This window comes from Ochotona curzoniae, unplaced genomic scaffold (genome assembly GCF_017591425.1).
Source record: "Ochotona curzoniae isolate NIBS_2020 unplaced genomic scaffold, NIBS_Ocur_1.0 scaffold_2476, whole genome shotgun sequence".
Classification (NCBI taxonomy): domain Eukaryota; kingdom Metazoa; phylum Chordata; class Mammalia; order Lagomorpha; family Ochotonidae; genus Ochotona; species Ochotona curzoniae.
In genome coordinates this window covers 5,015,893-5,037,783 of record NW_024467095.1, presented here as the reverse complement: position 1 = coordinate 5,037,783, position 21,891 = coordinate 5,015,893, and the positions used below count along the sequence as shown (strand labels likewise).

The 21,891-nt window shown below is 43.3% G+C and overlaps 1 protein-coding gene across 1 annotated transcript in view; it reads right to left on the bottom strand.

The window, feature by feature from the left end:
* The window catches only part of TSPAN12 (tetraspanin 12), a 47,695-nt gene that overhangs the window by 2,304 nt on the left and 23,500 nt on the right, over window positions 1-21,891 (bottom strand). The window contains exons 5-7 of the mRNA XM_041002445.1: window positions 8,119-8,193; window positions 4,788-4,895; window positions 2,268-2,411 (exon numbers count right to left, since the gene is read on the bottom strand). Of these exons, the coding sequence (XP_040858379.1) occupies window positions 2,268-2,411; window positions 4,788-4,895; window positions 8,119-8,193 (327 nt within the window). The remainder of the gene's footprint in view (window positions 1-2,267; window positions 2,412-4,787; window positions 4,896-8,118; window positions 8,194-21,891) is intronic.

The following is a 21,891-nucleotide window of genomic DNA, read 5'->3' as shown; positions in this document are numbered from 1 at the left end:
AACACAAGAAAGGGGGAGGTCTGCTACATTCACCACGGTATCCCCAGAATTCAGAAGAGCAGTGGAACTCAACAGGCATTTACGATTAAGATGAAAGAATGCATGGAACCAAAGTGAGGGGCAGAGAAATTTACACCTGTGACTTGTTTTTTTTTAAAAAAAAAAAAAGATTTATTTGCTTTTATTTGAAGGACTTTTATACAGAGAAAAGGAAAGACAGAGAAACAGGTCTTCCATCTGTTGGATCACTCCCCAAATGCCACAATGTCCAGAGTTGAGCTGATCTAAAGCTGGGTGCTGGGAGCTTTTTCCCAGTCCCCCACGTGAGTGCAGAGCCCCAAGGACTCGGACATCCTCCACTGCTTTCACAGACTACAGCAGAGCGCGGGCTCGGGAGTGCTGCAGCCGGGACAGATCCTGCACCCGTATGAATGCTAGTGTTTGCAGCTAGGGGGTTAGCCTGGCCACCATGCCAGCCTCATCTGTGACTTTTAAGCTTCTACTCTGATACAAATACACAGCTTATTTTGGATATCTGGGGAGCTATGCACCAAACTTAACTATGCCTCTTATGGGAATATTTCTAAAATGTTCAATTGTTGCCATATTTCTCCTCTATCATTTTTCACAGGTTTCAGAATATGTCATAAAATATTACTGGGTCAGGGACCAGGCAGGCCACCAGATGGTTGCGAATGATTTATTTCCTTGACTTCAGACTGCTAAAGAAAGATTGCAGGAAGAACCCCAGCCCTTATCGGTGTGCGTACAGCATAGGAGAGATAAAGGGGACCTTGGACTTCATCTAGTCCAGATGCTTTCTTAATTCAAAAACCAACTCTGCATCTGCAATGACATGGTTATCTGACCTTGATGAGACACCCCGTATTGTACAAGATAACTGGCCTCATAATCGGAAAGATTCTGATGGGCGAGGTCTTCCCTCCATTGAGTCAAGATCTCCTTCCTGTCACTTCCGGCCCTCGGAGTAGGTCTAGCTCCTGTTCTGAAATATGAGCTTTAAAATATCGGAAGACATCTAAGACATCTTCCCTTCAACTTCAGAACAAACATCCCACATATCTGCCGTTCACGCGTTTCCTTTTCTAACTCTCTCTTCCTATACAAAGGTTTCCAGGAAAGGCACAATGATCAAGCACGTGTTCTCTACAACATACCGGAACTGAAGTCTTCTTCTACATTACACGTTTACTAGTCCTTGTGCCGTAAAGCTACTACTAACCGATCAACTTCTGCAAACCCACTATGCCTGAAACAATGCATTAAGTCACTACAAACATTAACATCTGTCAAAGGCAGGCGACTCTGTTGCCACGAACCTCATTTCAGCAGGAAACCTGTGTCCAAGGAACACCTCAGACCTGACTGCCTGCCAGCTTGCTATCCAAGTTTCTGGGTGAAAACAAATTTAAAAAAGTTGTAAAGTCATTTAGGTAATCAATTTGCACAAATACAATAGTACAAGTGTCTGCTGAACACTTCAAATGTGGCTATTCAACTGAGGAAGTGATGTGTTAATTGAATTAATTAATTAGCCAAGTGTAATCGTGATATTGGGTAGTATAGTTCTAAACTGTAATTTGGAAAAGATTCCACTGCTATCAAAATGTGAAAATCACCACAAAGGTTTAATAAACAGGGTTATTTCCACTAAAAGCACTAAATTGTGGTCCTGATAAATTCTATCAGAAAGCAAAACAAACAGAAAAACATGCAAGTTTTCTGGGCATATGACAAGTGATTTTAACGCCAATGATTTTACATCAACCCCTGGCATGACTTAGCGTTAGCCAGCAGGGGGCAGAGAAGAGCAATCCCGAGCATTTTCTAAGGCAACTGAGGGATTTGCTCAGACTTGGGCTAAGTGGTGAGGGCCCAAAAATAAACATTTTACCCAGAATTCTACATTCTGAGCCTCTTAGCTATGCAGGTTTAACCACATAATTTACATGTTTGTTTCCCAAGGATCTCCCAGGAGATAGCAACAGAATTTGGGTGTAAGCAAAACAGTTCAAATTTAAAATGAGAAAACCTGGCCTTTGCCACTTACCTTTGTTAAAATGTGACCTGCATGCAGATTCTGAAACTGAATTTTTTACTGTGTTTCTCCAAACAGATTAAGTACAAACTCTGAGACTTTTTTTAAGGACAGAAAAAAAAAATAAAAGTCATCCGTCTGTTGGTAATTCTTCCGAGTTATTCTAGGAAGTCCTTTCTCCCTGGAAGGTCACCAGGGAGGCTCTTACCTCCTGATAGAGGTCGCTGAGGTCTTGCTGGTGGGCTTGCTTGGAGCACCCCGGGAACTCCTTCACGCAGCAGGAGTCCGGCGGCCAGTCCATGTCCGTCATCTCCAGCCAGTCCGTGAAGTACACCACCCCACAGCACTTGAACTGCAAGGGAAGCGACACTCAGACGCCATGGAGGACTCCTCACTGCCTGTTCCCCAGAGCTCCGCTCCCCTCTGCCACCGCACAGTGATGGAGATCGGAGGCCACGCTGAGCAGACGGATGCACCAAAGGCGCCGCGTGCGGAACTGCCCCCTAACTCAACCAGTCTAAACCGCCATGTTCACAGCACCTACAATCAGACAAGGGACGACAGGCTCACATACCGCCTGCGTGGGGGATCGTGCAATAAGACTCACAGACACACCAACCAATCAGCTAGCAGAACTCCTCTCTAACCACAAAGACTAATTCACTAATCAGATTGACAGGGTGCCTAGTTGCTGTTCGCTCAACAAACTGAATTATGAGTTTCCGTAACAATCTCTTTAGAACAATTGACTGGCCAAGCCCACATCACAAAGGTCACCTGGATTCACTAGTGATCAGAATTTGCAAAAACTTGCACAGACGCACACAGGGTCAGCAACTAACTTTACACCAGCCGAGTGCAGTTCTTGATCCACTGTATTTTGTCACCACGGTATCAGCAGGAATGATGTGAAGAGTAACATTTCGGAAAGGCCACACTGCACTGCTTATACCGCATTGCTCTCATTTCTCCTACGATGTGCCACAGCTTCCTCTGACAGCTTTAGAAGCACTGCTTCAGGACAAATGCAGATTAGATCCAAAACAAGCAAGGCCCAGTGCAGCAGCCTAGCAGCTAAAGTCCTCGCCTTGCATGTTCCAGGATCCCACAAGGGCATTGGTTCTAATCCAGCTCCCTGCTTGTGGCCTGGGAAAGCAGTAGAGGATGTCCCAAAGACTTGGGATCCTGCACCCATGTGGGAGATCCCAAAGAAACTCCTGGCTCCTGGCTTTGTTCAGGTCAGCTCACTTCCAACCGTTATGGCCACCTGGGGAGTGAAGCATCAGATGGAAGATCTTCCTCTCTGTCTCTCTTCCTCTCTGTATATCTGACTTTCCAATAAAAATAAATAAATCCTAAAAACAATTAACTATGAAGACTACGAGTCCTCCTTTCAATGTTAAGGAACAGAGCAGTCAAGGACAACTTAGCCACTGGCTACTGGCTATGCCCCACAGGCCAGTGCATGCCCAAGATTAGTCCATATGTTAAAATATGACAATCCATCACGACTTCAACATTGAACTTAAATCAACATTGAGGAAGTCTTGAATTCCCAGGGCAAAAGGAAACTAGAAAAAAGTACTAAAATTAAATTTGCATTTTCCACACATGTCTAAACATAGATTTAAAAAAAAAAGTGAAGTCATCTTAAGGGTATTGTTAATCATATATTGCTGAAAGGTTCGAAACCAAAAGTTTGAAAGACTTTATTTCACATTTCAGTCTTTTCTTTTGTAAATTTGTTTTTAAAACTATGTGTGTACCATGAACATCACAAATCAAAGCAAAGGCCATCAGTTTACCAAAACATCAGCGATTAACTCTAACATGGTTTGCTAGGTTTTTTATGTTTCACTGTTTCACTGAGTAGCTTTAACAATCCCAGTCAAGGGCTAAACAAAACACCTTACTGCATTTCCAAGTCATTCTTTTTAGACCCTGACACTTACAGAAAACCCACTTCCCTCATTTCCAAGGGAAACACCTCCTCTCTGTGCTAACGACAGTTCTTGGAGTATTCCATCTGACCCGCTGTGGAGCAAAACCATCCAGCCAGCCGTGTCAGCAAATGAGGTGGCCCTTCCACACCATTCAGGCACATCACATTCAGTGTCAAAGTTCCTCTAAGTAACTTAATCAGCTTTGTCTTTTGATATAATTCTTACTTCTTTAATGTTGAATTTGCGATGAAACTTTTCCTGCAAACTCCCTGGTAAGCCCGCTATTACGTCAACATGTGGCGGTGGTGACGTCTCACTGCCATTTGGCTGCCTAAGTTAATACGGCATGGTGAGCCAGCACCACTCCTGTGTCACATCTGCCAAATGAATCATTTACGCATAAGCAAAGCCCTTGAATGATCAAACAGCTCACCAGGCTCCAGCTGGCACCCAGGATGCCTTGACAGGAAGCTGGACTGGAAGCAGAGGAGCTGGAATCACAGTTACAGAGCATGCCCCCAGTGCCAGAGGCAACTTAAGCCACTGAGGCACAGCGACCACCCCTGCAACATGAAGAGGAACTGCTCTCCACAGGGCAGAAACGGGGCACGGGGCTACTGAGTGTGTTTCTACACAGAAACAATTTACAGCAGCAGCAAATGAATTTTAGGCTCAATTTTTCAGCACACACACACGCACACAAAGACCGAAACCAAAGCTCTGAACGTGTGTGTCCAGAGTGTATCAAGGGCTCCACACTGTACCCCGGATTCTGTGGCACTCACCTCCCTCTGAAAAAAATTCCACGCATGAGTGAGCCAGCGGTACCTAGGCAGGCCGTAATTCGTCATCCTGGCTTTCAGAGTGACCATGTCTGACCACTGCACTGGAACCTGCAGATAAAAGGCAAAACATCACTACACAAAAACACACACAGGCACAACCTGCTCTCGTGTCAATACGCACAAGCAGCCACAGACCCCGCAGTACAACTGGTAAACACTGCTTTAAACTTAAACTTGTTCCTGGCCTACATCAAGCACCAGTTACCAGGCCTGACATTCAATAAATGACCTAAAGATGAAGAAACCAGAGGAAGGCTTAAGATGAGTAAAAGCAGAGGGATACATTTTAAAACAGTAATATGGACCGAAGTTTCGTATTTTAAACTTCTAGACTGTGGGAAATGATTAAAATAATAATCCCTCCATTTTTTTCCGAGCACTTGTTATTTTTCTATGCATTGGCAAGGAAAACACGCACACAGCTAGCACACATTCCACGTGGTAGAGTGACTGGGAACGCCGCGTGTTCCTATGGCTTTAACCAGGCCAAAGAACTAAGCAAAGTTCAAGACACTTACTCTGAATTATTACTGTTCCCTATATAAAGTAAATGGAAGTAAAACAAATTCCTGAGCTATGTATCATGGGAAACAACGCTACTGAGAGATTTCTCAGGAAGGTAACCATCCAGGAAGACAGGAGCCCGGCAGCACTCCTACTTAGTCAATGTAACAATTGGTTGTTTAAATGCGACCTTCCAAAATAAATACAGAGGGTGTTTTCATGGCAACCACAATCAGTCTGAAACTGAATGTGGCCAGCAAACACAGGAGACCTGTGAGTCTGGCACCAAGTGCTGGAATCTGGCCAGAACCTAACACACACGTTGATTGGTTCCTTGCAAGGAACGGCTCAGAACACAAAGCCCACTCTGTGTCAAGGCAGGGCTCGGCAAAGTTTGGCAGATAATAAACTTTAATGGCACTTCTCATTCACACTGTTACAAGTGCAGAAGCAATAAATTGTGACAAGCATAAAAAAAAAACAAAAAAAACACCTAACCACATTTCGGATGTAAACAGTCCTTGCTCTGTCGCTGATGAAATGAGAGTTACACAGGTGCAATGATGCTCTATGCCCTGGACTGGAGTGGTGCTGGGCACACACAGAGCACCCCAAGATCTGAAGCTGCGTAGACAGTCCCTGCACATGACACAAGAATGCATCTACACAAGGGCATGGCTCCCGTCTCCTCAGGGTTCTTAGAATTATAGTAGAATCAAAACACTCCCTTTCAAACACTTTAATTCATGCTGAATTTGTTATAACTCAGGAAATTTATTAAATATTACTGGCCAACATAGATTATGTAATCCATTTTAAAATCCACAGGCAATAAACTCATTTCTGAAAACCTCTGCCAAAAAGAATACAGTCAAAAGGGGAAGAAAGACATCAAGAGATAATTATAAGACTCACTGACTTTATAGCTTAAATGGCAAGAAGATAAATGCAACAGAAAAAAAAAATTCACAATCTCTTTACCCATCAAACACAGAATCCAAATCCCTGGAACTAAATGCTTTTTTCTCCTGTAAATATACAAAGTTTCTAGGGGCAACACAAAACCCTGATTCGCAAGGACAGTAAATTCCTACATCCGCGGAGGCTTGGGGAGAAAGCACGCAGCTTCCTCTGAAATCAGCGAGAACCTGCCTTGTGCAGTGTCTCATAAGCTCTCCTGTCTTTCTGAGAGTCCTCAGACACTGGGAATATGACACAAGCACAGCACCATTTGCATGTAAATCGGGGCATGAGCAGAGCCTACCCCTGTGTGGTTTCCACTTAGTATTCAAAACAGCCCCGCAGTACAGTAGCAGATCTGCACAGAATCTTCAAGGCCGCGTTGGTACCAGAGACAACTTCATTTGACTACACAACTGCCCAACGCCCCTCTGCTCTCTGAAACAAATGATCATCCCATCTTAGGCAGCCTTGACTCTGAAAATGCTTAAGACTTGCTGGGGAATCTGTAACTGACAATTGCCTTCCTGCCCTGCCTGTCTCTCCATTGTGCACTTTCTGGTGAAGCTCCCCGGACATGTCCTGCTGGAGATGGATCAAGGAGAACATGTTGAAAAACACCCAGGCAGTACTACTGAGGTGGAGTGACTCCTCGGGGACAATGGTGGAACAACCTGGCCTGCCTCCACAGGCATGCAACACCACTCAGCCTCACTGGTCAGAAGTTCAGAAGTGTGTACCCAAGAAGTGGGCAAACATTAAATAAGGAGTGAGACCCAACTTGAACAAGAGTGAAATGCCAGCTGAAAATCAGCAATGGTAAAATCTAAGACAGAGAAAGTCTCAGCCTCACTCATCCAATCACGACTGTGAAAGTTGCTCCAGCGGTTTCAGTTGCTTGAGATACAAGAAAAGTGCGAAGGATCTCTTTCCAAGGAGTCAAGTCCTAAACTGCGAGAATATTCCTAGACTGTGGTAAACACAGTGACATTTCAAACACATTTTTAAAAGATGTTTAAATTTATTTTATTGGAAAGACAGATCAGATTTATAGAGCGGAGAGACACAGAGAGGGAGAGAGAAAGGGAGGTCTTTTACCCCCCCCCCGCCCCCGCCCCCCGACTCACACCCTAAATGGCTACAATGGCCAGAGCTGAGCCGATCCAAAGCCAAGAGCCAGGAGCTTTTTCTGGATCTCCTATGCAGGAGCAGGATCCAAGGCTTTGAGCCATCCTCAACTCCTTCCCAGGCCATAAGCAAGGAGCTGGATGGGAAGTGGAGCAGCTGGGACACAAACCAGTGCCTGTAAGGGATCCTGCTGCTTGTAAAGTAAGGATTTAGCCACTGAGCCACTGTGACTTCTTATAGTGCAAGCTAGTTCAGCTTGCTGCAATCAGCAGATACACATGGGCTCCCGGCTGGGGTAGACTTTTTAGTGAGCAGGGCTTTATGCAGAGGGATAAGCACGATCAAATAAATGATTCTCCCAATGAAAGTCTTTTCAATTGCTAACTCAACTGGTATCATTACTTCAGAACCTATACTATCTTCAAGCTATTACACCCATGGAATTAAAGACACATCATAATACACTAAACTCAATATTTTAAAATATGATTTCAATGCATGCTATAGACACCCAAAAGAAAATGTAACTTTTTCAGAATTATTGGGCCCATTCATCTTCATCATGTAGCATAAATGTCAAAATTAATAATTACATGCCAAGGTCCATGACAGTGTACGATTTTAAAAGGCTGAACTGGTTACTGTTCTGGATTATGGTTGTAAGTCATTCTGAACTCACCATAAGTTCCTGCTCATATGTCCAAACGCCACAAGCAAGCTCCACACAGAAAATGACAAGCAAACTTCCAAAGTACTGCAAGGAAACAGCAAAGGACGCCATCAGTAAAGGATTAAGAAAAGTGCTGTCATCCCAAAGAAAGGATATTTAATTCTCTACTGCATTCTTAGCAATTAACAGGGTCTAACCCAGAATTTATGGCAGAAAAGAACAGACGAAAACAAAACAGAAGAGTGGATGTGATAGGCAGTGATCAGGAAAGGCCACTTCCTTTTCTGAGGATCTCCATGATGACTGTGTCAGGAGGAGGAAGAAGCAGAGAGCTGGACTGTAAGTGGAGCATTCAGGATTCAAGCTGGGGCCCATACGGGACGACAGCGCGGGTGCCACAGGCAGAAACTTCACCACCCCACGCATTTAATCACAGGGTGGATGTTGTAGCGGTTAAGCCACCAACTTGAGTTGTCCACAACTGCAGTTTGAACTTGGACAGGAAGCAATCAAGTCCAATGCCACCTGTCACCGTAAGCCAGGTTGATAAAAACTCAACGGTAAGTGGGAACACAGAAAGGTTTGGCTTGGTGACAGGAAGTACAAGCTGATGTCCTTGATAGGTACGGAGTCAGATCTCTACGGAGAGATCTTGCATTTTATTCCAAGTACAATGGAACTCCAATAGCAAGCGAAATTATCTGAGGAAAATAGTAACATACTTGCATTTTATGAAAAAAGGATGACCTAAAAGCTCTGCCATTGTGTGGCTTCTTGTGATGCCCATAATCCTTATTACAGTGCCAACTCAAGTCACGGTCATTCTGCCTCCAATCCAGCTCCCTGCTACTGCATCCTAAGACACAGCAGCTGGCATCTCCAGTTCCTGCTTAGTTGTGAGACAAGAGGACTTAGATCTTCAGTTTCTTTGCTCATAATTTTTGCCCAGAAAGATGGGACAGAATAACAGGTACAGAACATGGGGCTGAACCTCCACTATTTCCCATGATACGCCCCTTATGATTCAAACACAGAAACTGCTCATGGATTTAACTTATTTCCTTCATATTTCTCTCATATAATAAGGAATATAGAACTCATAACATTTTTCACCATAACATGGCCTAAAAAGAATAACTGATCAAAATGACACAGTGACATTTTGTTAAGAGGCCCCCATATCCCAGCGGTTCTATTTTCAGCAGGTGTCATTCTCGTGGTCTACTTCAAACCACTCACTTTGCGTTTCCAAGCATCAGTATCTCCAAGCCTCGAAATGATGATTCACAGAAATTCGGTGAACACGGTACTCTACGTTAGTTCACCTCCAAGTTCTTTAATGCTTCACTTAGGAGACTTTCACACACAAAAATATTACATTTGCATTTACATTCCAAATTGACCAACTGTTCAGTAATTATCTGCTTGATCAATTTTCTTAGCTTTGATAAGAGAAGAATCTAGGAGACAGTGAGACTCCAAAGAAAATTACACCACACAATACCTTTGCTCTCCTATCCTTCACTCACATTTTTTTCAAAATTGACATCTAGTTAAGGCGAAAGTCAAAGTCGCCCTGAAAAGGCAAAATCTCTCTGAAGATATTTTTATCTCTTGAAGACACAGGTAATGACTATGTGTGCTGAATGGGAATAAGAAGTATCCCAATGTTCCCCGGCGTACATCATGAAGTTCTTTACGGTGATTCGGCACTCTTAAGTCCCTCTGCGGTCACCACCCTCCTCTCTCGCCTCCTGTACACGCCAATCAGCTTGCGAATGCCTAGGCTGCACCAGCGTTCGGCACAGGGCGATGCACGTGTCCAGAGATGTGTAGCCTGAGTATGCAGCAGCTGAGTAAGGTCGGTGGATCCAGACAACAGGAGTATGCTAACAACGAGCATGCCACCACCTCTGATTTCTTCAAATGTAAATTAAGAGGCTATGAACATCATTATTTAGGTATTCACAGGAAAGCAGCTATATAGCTTTATATATATCACAAACAATCTCTTGGCGCCAATGTTATGGCACAGTGGGTGAAACCATTGCCTGCAGTGCAGGCATCCCACGTGAGCATTGGTTTGAGTCCTGTAGCTCCATTTTCTTTTTACAATTTATCTGTTTTTATTGCAAAGTCAGATATAGATACAGATCTTTCGTTCTATCATTCACTCCCCAAATGATCGCAATGGCCAGAGCTGCGTCAATCCAAAGCAAGGACCCAGGAGCTCTTCCGGATCTCCCACATGGGTGCAGGATCCCAAGGCTCTGGGCCATCCTCTACTGCCTCCCCAGGCCACAAGCAGGAAGCTGGATGGGAGCCGGGCTGCTGGGATTAGAATAAGCATCCATATGGGATCCTGGCATGTTCAAGGTGAGGAATTCAGCTGCTAGGCCACCACGCAGGGCCCTGTAGCTCCACTTTCAATCCAAGTCCCTGTTAATGTGCCCGGAGAAGCAGCAGAAGACAACGCAAGAGCTTGGAACTCTGCCCCTATGAGGATGAAGCGCATGGCTTCTGGCTTGATCCTGACTCAGCTACAGCCATTACAGATACTGGGCAATGAATCAGCAGGTAGAAGACAGCTATCTCCATCTCTCTGTCTGTTCTGCCCCTCCCCACATCTATGCCTTTCAAACAAAGAAAATTTAAAATCTTAAGAAAAAGGAAAACAATAATAAAGACTTTCAGCACTGGGCCCAGCAGTTAAGATCCTTGGGAGAACCACTAAAGCCCGCATCAAGGGCCTGGGTGCAAGCATCAGCTCCACTTTGAACGCCAGCCTCCTGCCGTTGCGCATGGCAGAAATCAAGAGCTGATGATCAGGCTCTCAAGACAGAGCCACACAGAGCTCCAACTTCGGTCTGGCCACCCCTGCTGCTGTGGGCACTGGGGGGTCAACCAGCAGATGGTAGGCATGTGTAGGCCTGCCTTTCTATCTTTCAAATAAAAGCAAATAAATCAACAGTTTAAGTAATCTCTCATTACAAACTCAGAATTGATACTGCCAATCATGGCAAGGAGTGGGTGAGTACCCCGTGATTTGCACACTCCTTCACTTCAAAGAGCAGCTTACTAACTTAAAAGACAAATTTCAATCTTTCTTTAGGTTTCTCTCATTTCAACCTTGAGCTGCTTGTTACTGCCCCTTAACTTGTGCCCACATGTTTCTTTTTGAAAACATTACTTGTCTATTTAACATGTTCTTTTTTTGTAGCCTGCACTATGATAATCCAGTGTACCTGCAAATATTTAAGACAGTGTAAAAGCCACAGAAAAGCAACAACATGTTGCTCAGTTTGTCCTGAACTACCACTAGCTAATGATTTTACACAAAGGGAAACTGAGAGAAACAGTGTCAATGCAAAAATAATACAGTCATTTGCATTGCAAACTATGTTTGCTTACAAATTACTCAGTATGGGGTTCTTTAAGTAGCTATGCTTCTCTACTATCATGAAACTAAAATTTGTGTTCTATAAGTAAGTTTAGTCCCTAAATATATGTTCAAGACCAAAAAAAAAAAAAAGCCTATCCAGCCACCCACCGTCTACTAAGGTTCTAGCACAGTAGGGCACACTTACAACGTAAAAGCTGTTAGTGTTTTTTTTCATCAACGATCCAGAAGTGAGAAGAAATACCTTGAAGTTTATCATAAATGGCAGCATCATCAGGTTGGGTAATGGAAAGTTAGAGAAAACAATACACATTAAATTGCTTTCTTGGCTTTTTTCTTAAAACTATACAAATACAAGAATATGGGCTTTAGTCACAATAGACCCAACTTCACATTCCAGCAATGCACACACCTTCCTACGCCCCTGGTTCCTCATTTGTACAAGGAGGCAGTTAAAATCATCTCAAGCCCCCGGTAGTAAGGTAAAATGCCACTGCATTGTAAGCATTCCCAAGTGGAACCTGTTACTGACTAGTAACAGGATCTGCCAGAGTGTAAACTCCATGCGGACAGGAGCACAGGAATGACTGTACTGTACCGGTCCCACACCGCCTAGCACCTGGCAGGTGCACAGTTCAAAGCTGTCAACTAGATGTTATCATTATGTTATCATGATGACAGTGTGGAAAACTGCTCAGCCGTCTAAGTGCCACCACCTCCAACCCCACTCCCATCCCCATGAAAGAGAATCTCATTCCAAAGCGTACTTTGCAAAACGAACGAAAAAGTGCTTAATAAAATCCACGCCTGGTGAGAACACAGTTACCATTTTTGAAAACATCTCTATCAGAAAATTAAAACAGGAAGTGTATGAAGGGTGGGGGACACGGTTCCTCTTGAGAAAGAGCTGAAATCAAATGTTCTGTTATTTTAAGCTACAGGATGACATGGCTGGCACAGGTCACTAGGAGCCCCTCCGTCCCCTGGAGCGTTTGAGGAGGCAGGGAGGGGAGGGGGTGACATCCTGCGTTTCCGGTGGCGACTTCTGGACATACGCATTATGCAACAGACACAGATGGACGCATTCCTCCCTTTCAAAGGCCACTTCACTTCAAAATAGGTGTACAGGCAAGGTCGTCAAACCCCCAAAAGGGCTTTTCTTAAAAACACGTTAATGGATTGATATGGTCCCGATCTTGGACACCACCACCAGTACGATTTCTGCCAGAGGAAAGCAGAGTCAAGAACGGGCCTTCTGCCTCTATCTCTCTTCGAACTTCAGCAAAATCACAAAGGAATCATTTTAAAGGCACAACCTCCCTCCCCCCCCCCCCAACCCGAGAGAGATAGAAGAGACAGGGTGAGTGTATTTTGGAGAATACAGCGCTTATAGAACGAGAACTTGATCTGCCATCTCCCAAAAGCTGAAGGCTGGGGAGAGCTGGGAACAAAGTGACTCATCCCACAGTCCCCAAGGGTCAGACACTTTGCCAAGAGGGTGAGGTGGAGCTCAATGAGAGGAAGACTTGGAGAAGGCGGGTCTGCACACAGCCCTCTCCCCTCCCCTGTGAAGCGCAGTGACTCTCTGCCCCAGTGAGCCTGTAAATCCAGGGCAGCAGAGACACCAGGACAAGCAGGTGCAGGGCTGGGGCCAGGGAGTCAGAAGATAATGACCCAAAGGGCTGAAAGCCAGGGGTTCAAAACACAAATCAAACCGAAATAGCAATGGATTGCAATAGGATGTCTGAAGCTCAAGGTCAGCAGAGGAGTGTCTTTAACATTCTGAAGACAAAGCCAATTTCCAGCACCTAAGTCTTTCACCAGCAGCATTAAGATATCAGGGTTAGGAAGCCATTCTCAGGACGTGGGCCTTTAAAATCCTCTGCTTCTCTCCGGCAAAGTCTGGGAAGGTGTGGTCCCACTAATAAGCCAATAAACACAAGGACAACGACCTGGAATCCAGACAACAGAGACTCTAAAGCAAAGGGAGGGACAGGAAATGCCAGGATGGTGTAAACGGATATCCCTGGATGGCCAGAGCTTGAGCGGGCCTACACTGCAGCAGTTCAGGAACATTCAGAGGAAGATTTTCTTAAAATATCACCAATGAACTGTCTGATGCATTTGACGATATAAAGAGAAAAATGACACCCAGGTAAGTGTTGAACTAGCCACAATTAACATAGGAAACTAAACCAAGAAAAGTTATTAATTTCAAGAAAAATAATCATAAGTTCAGAAACAAGATGTAAATGCGGTATTGTACCTGACATGACTGGATTTAACCAGAGTTACATGTGCCCAAGCTGAGGGAACACTGCAAGATTAGGAAGAACAGGAGGGCAGGAAAAATGCCAGTCATGCTAAAAGTGAAAACTATGAGACAAGGTGCACAGATACAAGAGTAAACCCAAAGGCGTCTGTAAGACACAACTCTGGGCTGCAGATCAGCTCAACTCCGGCCATTGTGAACACTTGGCTACATAGCTGAGAAACATAAGAAACAATTCTTTTAAACACTAAGACTCTTTTGGAGAAACTATATCCCATCAAAGTAAAATTCAGCACCCTCTTTCCATCCAACACTTACATTTGATCTTAGCCAAAAGAGCAGGAAGTGACCAATGCAACACAATTAGGATCTCTGTGACTTACGCTAGCTAAAGGACGAGGTTTACAAACCTAATGTCTTGGGATAGGTATCGTGGCATGGCGGGTTACAATGCTGATTGCAACAACTGAATCCCATGTTAGAGTGGTACCAGGAATCCCTGCTACTTTGCTTCCAATAGAGCTGACTGCACACCTGCACGGTGGGTGATATAGGATGATGACTTGGCTGCTTAGGCCCCTGACACCCATGTGGGAGAACCAGGTGCAGGTCCAGGCTCTGGTTGGTGTAGGGGTTTAACCTGCAATTTACAGATATCTATAAACTTAGCTGGCTGGAGACACAGATATGGATATATTGGTATAGATACGGATAGACTACACATATAAAATTTTTTCTCTCCCCTTTCAATTGTATGGAAATAAATAATTTTTAACGTAAAAAGAAAAAATCTTATGTCTTAATTCACCACAAACAGAAAAGGCAGTTGTTTCCAATCAGATTCTTTGTCTCAATGCTAACCAGAACAAAATTTGTACAATAAAATCATAATCTTCCTACTTTCACCTAAATTTCTTCCCAAGCAAGCAACCATTAAGCAAATGCCACAGAACCCCTGCAGTGAGAATCCTACCCTGAGACCACAGGGAAATCCTAAACACTGCAAACGTTGTTTTAACCTGCCTCTAAATTTACAACTAAAAACTCAACATTTTTTTCCCCCATAAATAATACTCCACATAACTGAAAACCACAAAAGTCAGACTTGCTTATCTTGGAAAATTAATATAAGTAGAAATTCACACCATCACCACCATCCAGAAACAAAAACTATTTCAAAATAGAACAGACTTGCCCAGACATTTGAATATTTGAGAAGCACAGACGCTTCGACTCCTGTCTACACACCACATGAGCAATTCTTCATAAACAGAAAGCTTGATTAAAGACCTGTGTTCACCCAATGATAAATGATAAACTCCAGTTGCACCCTGTCAAACACTACACTCTGCAAGCTTTCAGTGCTAAGTGTCTTTGTGTCAGTTGTTTATTTTTCCTTTCCCAGTGATTGGAGGTTTAAAAATATTATATTACTTATAGTTAGTAAACAAGGGAATTCCAGCACCAAATATTTGTACAAGATAATGGAACAGCCACCCTCCTGTGAAAAATCCACAGGGACTGAAATATTAACAGCTCAAGAGTACTTTCTGCTGAAAAGACGCCCAGAAACACACATGGCCTCTGTTTTAGCCACTCTTCAAACCAATGTCAAGCAGACACAGGCTTGTTCCTTTTTTAAAGCTTGGTTCGTATTCACTGTTTGTCTACAAATATGTGAAGGAAAACAACGGTAAGTATCCTTTCTTTCATCAGAGGTAGGATGAGATCAGCTCAATATGGAAAAAGTTACAACTATAAGCCAGTTCCTGAAATCACGTTCTTATTACTCCTCTGTATGTGCAGATCCATGCTCAAATAAGGAAGCAACGGCTGGCTGAGGGCCTTTGCTCCTGCATGTATTTATACAGACAGAAGTATTTCTAAAACTGTATACTAACTTCTTTCCCTTTAAATTTTATTTACACTGATCACTACTACGAAGGTAATTTCTTTACCAAAGATGTTGACAAAGTTCACATTAACTAGTGTTTGTTTTGTGTGCTGTTCAAACATCCTGCCTGGGAGGTGTGTAATGCTAGGATGTGGGTCTAAATGAAGGCTTTGAGGTCCAGGGTCAGTAACCTAGATCATGAGAGGAAAAGCATTAAGGGTAGGGCCATAAAACAGCTGGACATGCTAGAGAGGTCCCATGCACACAGCTCTGGTTGTCTTCTGATTTAGGTCAGCCCAGGCCTGCAAGCTCAGGCCTATCTCCGGGGATTTACAGGGTGTTACTGGGTTTTAGAAAGGAATCTCTTCTAGAAATTATTGGGTCATTCCTCAGAATGAGAGACAAGAACCCCATTCCCAAAACCCATATATAAAAATGCAAATAGAAGACCTTTGAAATAGCCTAAGACACACAACAAAGAATACACATCTCAATTCTGACCCAGCTCAAGCCCTGTCGCAACAGGAGAGAAGCAGGGATCATTCTAGCAGGCATCTTATGGTAGCACTTTCTATCAGACAACAAGTTAGAAACCTCATATATGATTAGGCAGGGAGAAGGTCCAGAGCTTAACATCTGCCAATAACTTGGGACTCACAACTCTGAAAATATCTTTTCATGTTTTCTTATATCCATAAAGTATTTTATTTTTGTCTATATGCTTCAGAATATTTAAAACCCCTCTTTACAAAAATGAGTAATTAAAAAATAGCTTCCTTTGGATTCTACAAAATTTGTGTATACAAAGAAATTTGCAAGTCAATAGGCTTGTGTGGTTTGAGAAATACATTCAAGGGAATATACCTTCTTCCTAAACCAAAAGTAAACTTTTTCCCTTAAAAAGAAAAATAAAGGAACATGATCCTTTGTGAATATTACAACCTGATTCTCTGTCACGCTCAATGTCCAGAAAAGGAAAAACCTGTGGGAAAAGGACAAAATCGTCAAGTGTCCAAGGTGACCAAAGCTTTGGGATTTCAGTTCAAGTGACACGGGGAACAACTGGAATTAAACCGCATCCAACACAGAAGCGTGGTTAGGAATGAGCTTGTACTCCAGCAAATATTTGAATATAACAAACCTACTTTTATTTAAAAATGATCCATGAATTGAAAAAGCCTTTACCTAAGTCAATACTTCTAATTTGCTTGAAGAGTTTGTTTTCAAACAAGTAGGAGCTACCACACTCCTCTGATTCTAGTTTGTTTATGCAAAATTTCCCCTGGGGCTGGAAATGGCTGGGGCATTCCAAGAGCTACTGGTGTAGCCTTTCAACAAGGTCCTGGGTGCTGTCCCGTTTCCCTAAGGCTGCTTTAGCCCAGGTCCTACCTGCTCTATGCTTACTTTGGCTTAATGGCTCTATATCTGTCACGGTGTCTAAATCAGATGGCCAGAAGAAGAGAATTTTATTCATAATGGACATCTAGGAGAACAATCTAAGACATGAGACAGCCTTCCTCGCAGGAACACCTTTATTCATTCATCCATAAAGACATCTTTTTCAGAATTAAAGTGTCTCCTCCGTTCGCTCTTCTATCTTGGAGTGATCTCTAATTATGGTGCTCCCTTTGTCCACAGTGACAAGAGGTAACAGCTGTTTCGTGCCAGGCACCTGAGCAAAAGGCCCAGCATTGCTAAGAACAGGCACTGCTAGTAGGAACACGCAGCAAGAAAAAGAATCCGATCAGATCAATCTCCTCCCAGATCTTCAGGCTGTGGAGGACACATGCACTCAAAACAGTCTGTGCCATAGGCAGCTTCGGGAGTATCTAGCACATACTCAAAACCAGGGCAAACCATCGAGGACATCTCAGTGTTAGCCGAATCGCTCCCTCTGGATTCAGTCCCTGGGCACCAGGAGGGCCGTCCGCCACCACGGGCCTGCCTCCATCACCCTTTGCTCTCTGTTGGAGCTCAGCTCAAACATGCCTTTTATTCTGTTCTCAATAGAACACGACTCCTGGGGAACTGCCATTCACAGAAAAGAATCCAAACCCAAAGGTAAGTTTACTTTGCTGCACAAACACTAAAGTTGAAAACCATGTATGATTTTGTAACAATATGGATTTCTCAAGAACTTCTGAAAGATACCTCCTGCATATAAAATTCATATTTTTGCATCAAAATAAACTAATGTTTTAATCCAATTTTCTGTGAAGCTTTAGAAGTGCTATCATTGCTTCTCAAAGTTCTTTTACAATACATTTAATTAGGCAAAGAGAGAGCTTTGGGAACGAGAATACCTTGATTATAAAAAGCAAACATCAAGTTGTCTCACAAAGCTTATCAATTCATGACTTTGACTCAGTTTTATGCAAATTTGCACATTATCTGAAATTGTAAAATATTTCAAATGCTTATTTCCTGGAAAAGACACTGAAACAACTCATATTCAGGCCTGATTATAAATGATTCTTAAATTGGCAAGTATTAACCAGTAAATTCAAATCTTCTTAAACATAAAGCTTTTTTTTAAAAAGAAGCTGTTTCACAGTTATTATAATCTATTGGAAATTGATAATTTCCAAACTTTAAAGTTTTAAAACTAATACAGTGACAATCTAAAGCAAGTTCAGGAGTAAGCATTTATTGTGGAATAATTCAAAGATATTCTCTTACAGGAACATGATGCAACAAAGCTGCAATATATATAGATAGATAGATACATATATGTATGTATATGTGCTTACATGTATATGTGTATATATATGTATGTAACGTGTATGTCTGCCATATGAGTAGAAAAGACTTGACTTGAGTGAGTAACCAGGATCTGTTCTCAGCTTTTACCTAAAAAGGAAGAAATATGTATGGATCACAATTTTGAAAACAAGTGAGGTTTTCAAAAATGTATATAACTTCAAGAATACAAATCTTCCTCAGTTCACAATAACACCCTTTATTCATCGACGCCACCAGATATCACAGATAACCGCTACACATTAAGTCTCTAAACACTTTTTCTGAAAGTCAGCTTCCTTACTGATTCAACTGGCTTTTCTCATCTCTTACACATGTAATTTGCCCTTCTTAGCTCTCCAGACATTTAAGGACACAGTTTCCTAGTCACCTAGACAGCTACACGATCTTAAATGAAGGTCAGCCATTTATGTTTGCCTAAGGAAGTCAGCAGAGACAAGGTACAGGTTTGCAAGAAAGCAAAAACACGGTCAAACTGCTGGATGAACCACAGAGCTGCACCTGCTGACCTGGTGCTAGCGCAAGCTTGACAACAGCTGCTCAAGGACACCGGCTCTGAACTTTCCAGGGCTGGGGACAGCCACCAAATCCAGGTGCACTCGGCTTTCAGCTAACTAAAGGCACTGCAAAGGTATACTCTAAGAGGCAATATAGGTCAAGCCTTGAAAGCATTACTGTAACAGAGTACATCTGAATTGTGCAAAGGTCAGAAATATAAAACCAAAGGCCGTTTATATTTCAAAACCTTGAAGTAAGCAAGACTTCCAATGAGCCCCCAAATCCTGCACAAAAGCCTAACGCCAGGGCCACGAACAGCACACAGGTGTCCTGGGGCCCCTGTTTCTGACACAACATGTGCTTTTAATTACATCTGCTTACAAGTTTTCCTGCAGTAGGATTAGGCCCAGTCAAACCGACCTCAGCTAAGAAACAGAGGCAGACACAAAACTCCACTGTGAGCCCCTGCATAAACCAAAACTACAGTGTAACCATTAACAAGGCTTCCTGCTGCCTCTCGCCCTAAACAGGAATTATCATTTCAGCCCGAGCTAGAAACACTGCTCTCGGTCACCCATGGACTGCACCAGCCCACGCTCCAAAGACCTTCACACTCGGCCCTACTTCCTGTTCCCAGTGTGCCCTGAATTCTAAACCTGTCCCTTCACGCCTCTCTGTTGCCACACAATGTACGCATGGCCCATTCACGCTCCCTTCCTCTCTCCAACAGAAACCCCACTGCAGGTTCAATATCCATTTTCAAATAGAGGCTGCTGTGCAGTCTTCTGGATGCTTCTGATGGCACCTGGTTTGAAGACCCCGTGGTGATTTATTAGCAAATTGTTTTGCTTTTTTCTGTATTCTCCTCTTTCATCTTTGTGTTTCAAGTGTCTACCACAAATTTAGACTCAACACACATTTAAAAGGAGGGGAAAGAGAGGAGACTGGGAAGGAAGGAGGAGTAAAAGGAAGAGACTGCGCATTTCCTTGATTAGAGACAATGATGATGACGGCTGAATGTTACAGTTACTTCTGTAATAAGAATACGAAAAGATCATATGTCTTAAAGTTGAGTGACTACTGAACGCCTTGCAATAACAAATGAAGCATACTCAGACAGAAGAAATAATGCTGGCAACTGACTCACTGTATTCTAATCGTAGCGTGCTGCATGCAATCATGTATTTGGAAAGCTAATGCCAGCACCGCTGTGGGTCCTTGTGCAGGCTGCCTCTCACCGCTCAGAGCTGTGCAGTGTTGTATCAGAAAACAAAGATGAAGCCTCGGGCAGAGGCAGATATTACCTACATGAGAGGGGGACCGGGATTCGCAATAAAATTGCTATTAACCAAAAACAAAAATAATAAACATTTGACATAATCATTTAAGCTTAAATGTCCAGAACTGATTAAATGGCATATATACACATACACTCTCCAGAATGAGAGAAGGTTCAGAAAACGGAGGACTAGTTACAGATACTGTGGAGGATGGAGGACAGGCATGTGGCATGTGGCATGTGGCATCCCAGATCGAGCTACCTAACTTCCATGTGGACTCCACTCCCTACAGCAGCGTCCTGCTAACGCACAGCCTGGCATGCAGAAGGGTGCAACTCCAGTAGCCGGGAGCCTGACACTCACACGGGAACCCAGCTACAGTTCCTGGTCTCAGCGTCAATTTCTCCCCACCCCTCTGTGAGGACACTGACAGTGTGAACCGGCTCACAGGAGACTCTCCCTTTATCTAGCTCTTTCTTTGCTTTTCAAACAAGTAAGACAAAGAAAACAAAAAGACATTCAAGCTTTTTGTTATGGTTTTAGACAATAAGATCTTGAAGAGGGGTAATATTTCCACGATCTTTAGAAGTTTCCTTGGTTTCTAATAAGGATAATGTGCATATCTGGTTCGACCATCATATTTTAAGACAGCCTCAAAAATTCTCCTGAACAGAGGACAGCATTGTGGCACAGCATAAGCCATTGCTTATGACACCAGCTATCTCTTATCTGAGTGCCAGTTCTAGTGCCAGCTACACTGCTCCCAATCCAGCTCTCCGCTAGGGTGCCTGGGAAGGCAGCAGTCGTACATAGGAACCTGTCAGCCATGTGGGAGACCAGGAGGCAGGTTCTAACTCCCACCTTGGGCCTGGCTCAGACCTGGCTTTTGTGGCTGTTTAGGAAATGAACCAGCAAACAGATTTCTTTCTCTGCCATGCTGCCTTTTAAATAACAAAAATAAAATAAATCTTTTTTTTAAAAAAATTGTTGGGCCTGGTGTGGCAGTCTAGTGGCTAAAGTCCTCACCTTGCATGTGCCGAGATCCCATATGGACACCGGTTCTAATCCCTATGGCCCCACTTCCCATCCAGCTCCCTACTTGTGGCCTAGGAAAGCAATCAAGGATGGCGCAAAGACTTGGGACCCTGCACCCACATGGGAGACCTGGAGGAAGCTCTTGGCTCTTGACCTTGGATTGGCTCAGCTCTGGCTGTTGCAGCCACTTGTGGTGTTGGGGGGGTGGGGGATCAATAGATGGAAAATCTTCCTCTCTGTCTCTCCCCCTCTCTGTGTATCTGACTTTCCAATAAAATAAACAAATCTTTAAAAAAATTATCCACACAATCACCAACCATATGCTAACTCCCTGGAATCATAAAAATTAAAGGGGAAAAAAACCACTTCCTTTTGCATGCAACTCATTGATATTGAACATGGAAGGTCCAGGTCCATGCCACTTCATTTCTGATAAGTCCTTGACTGCTGTGGCTTGCGGCACTTCAGGATACATTAGCATCACATTCCAACAAATGATGCTCTCTGAATGGTGACATTCCGCTGATATCGACAATGTAAACACGTCTGTTCACCTGTTTATATTCCCCGTGAGCCAGCACTGCCTCTCTAATGTCTGCGCTAATGGCAAGGTAGAACTGCAATAACAAGTGAATTTCATTTC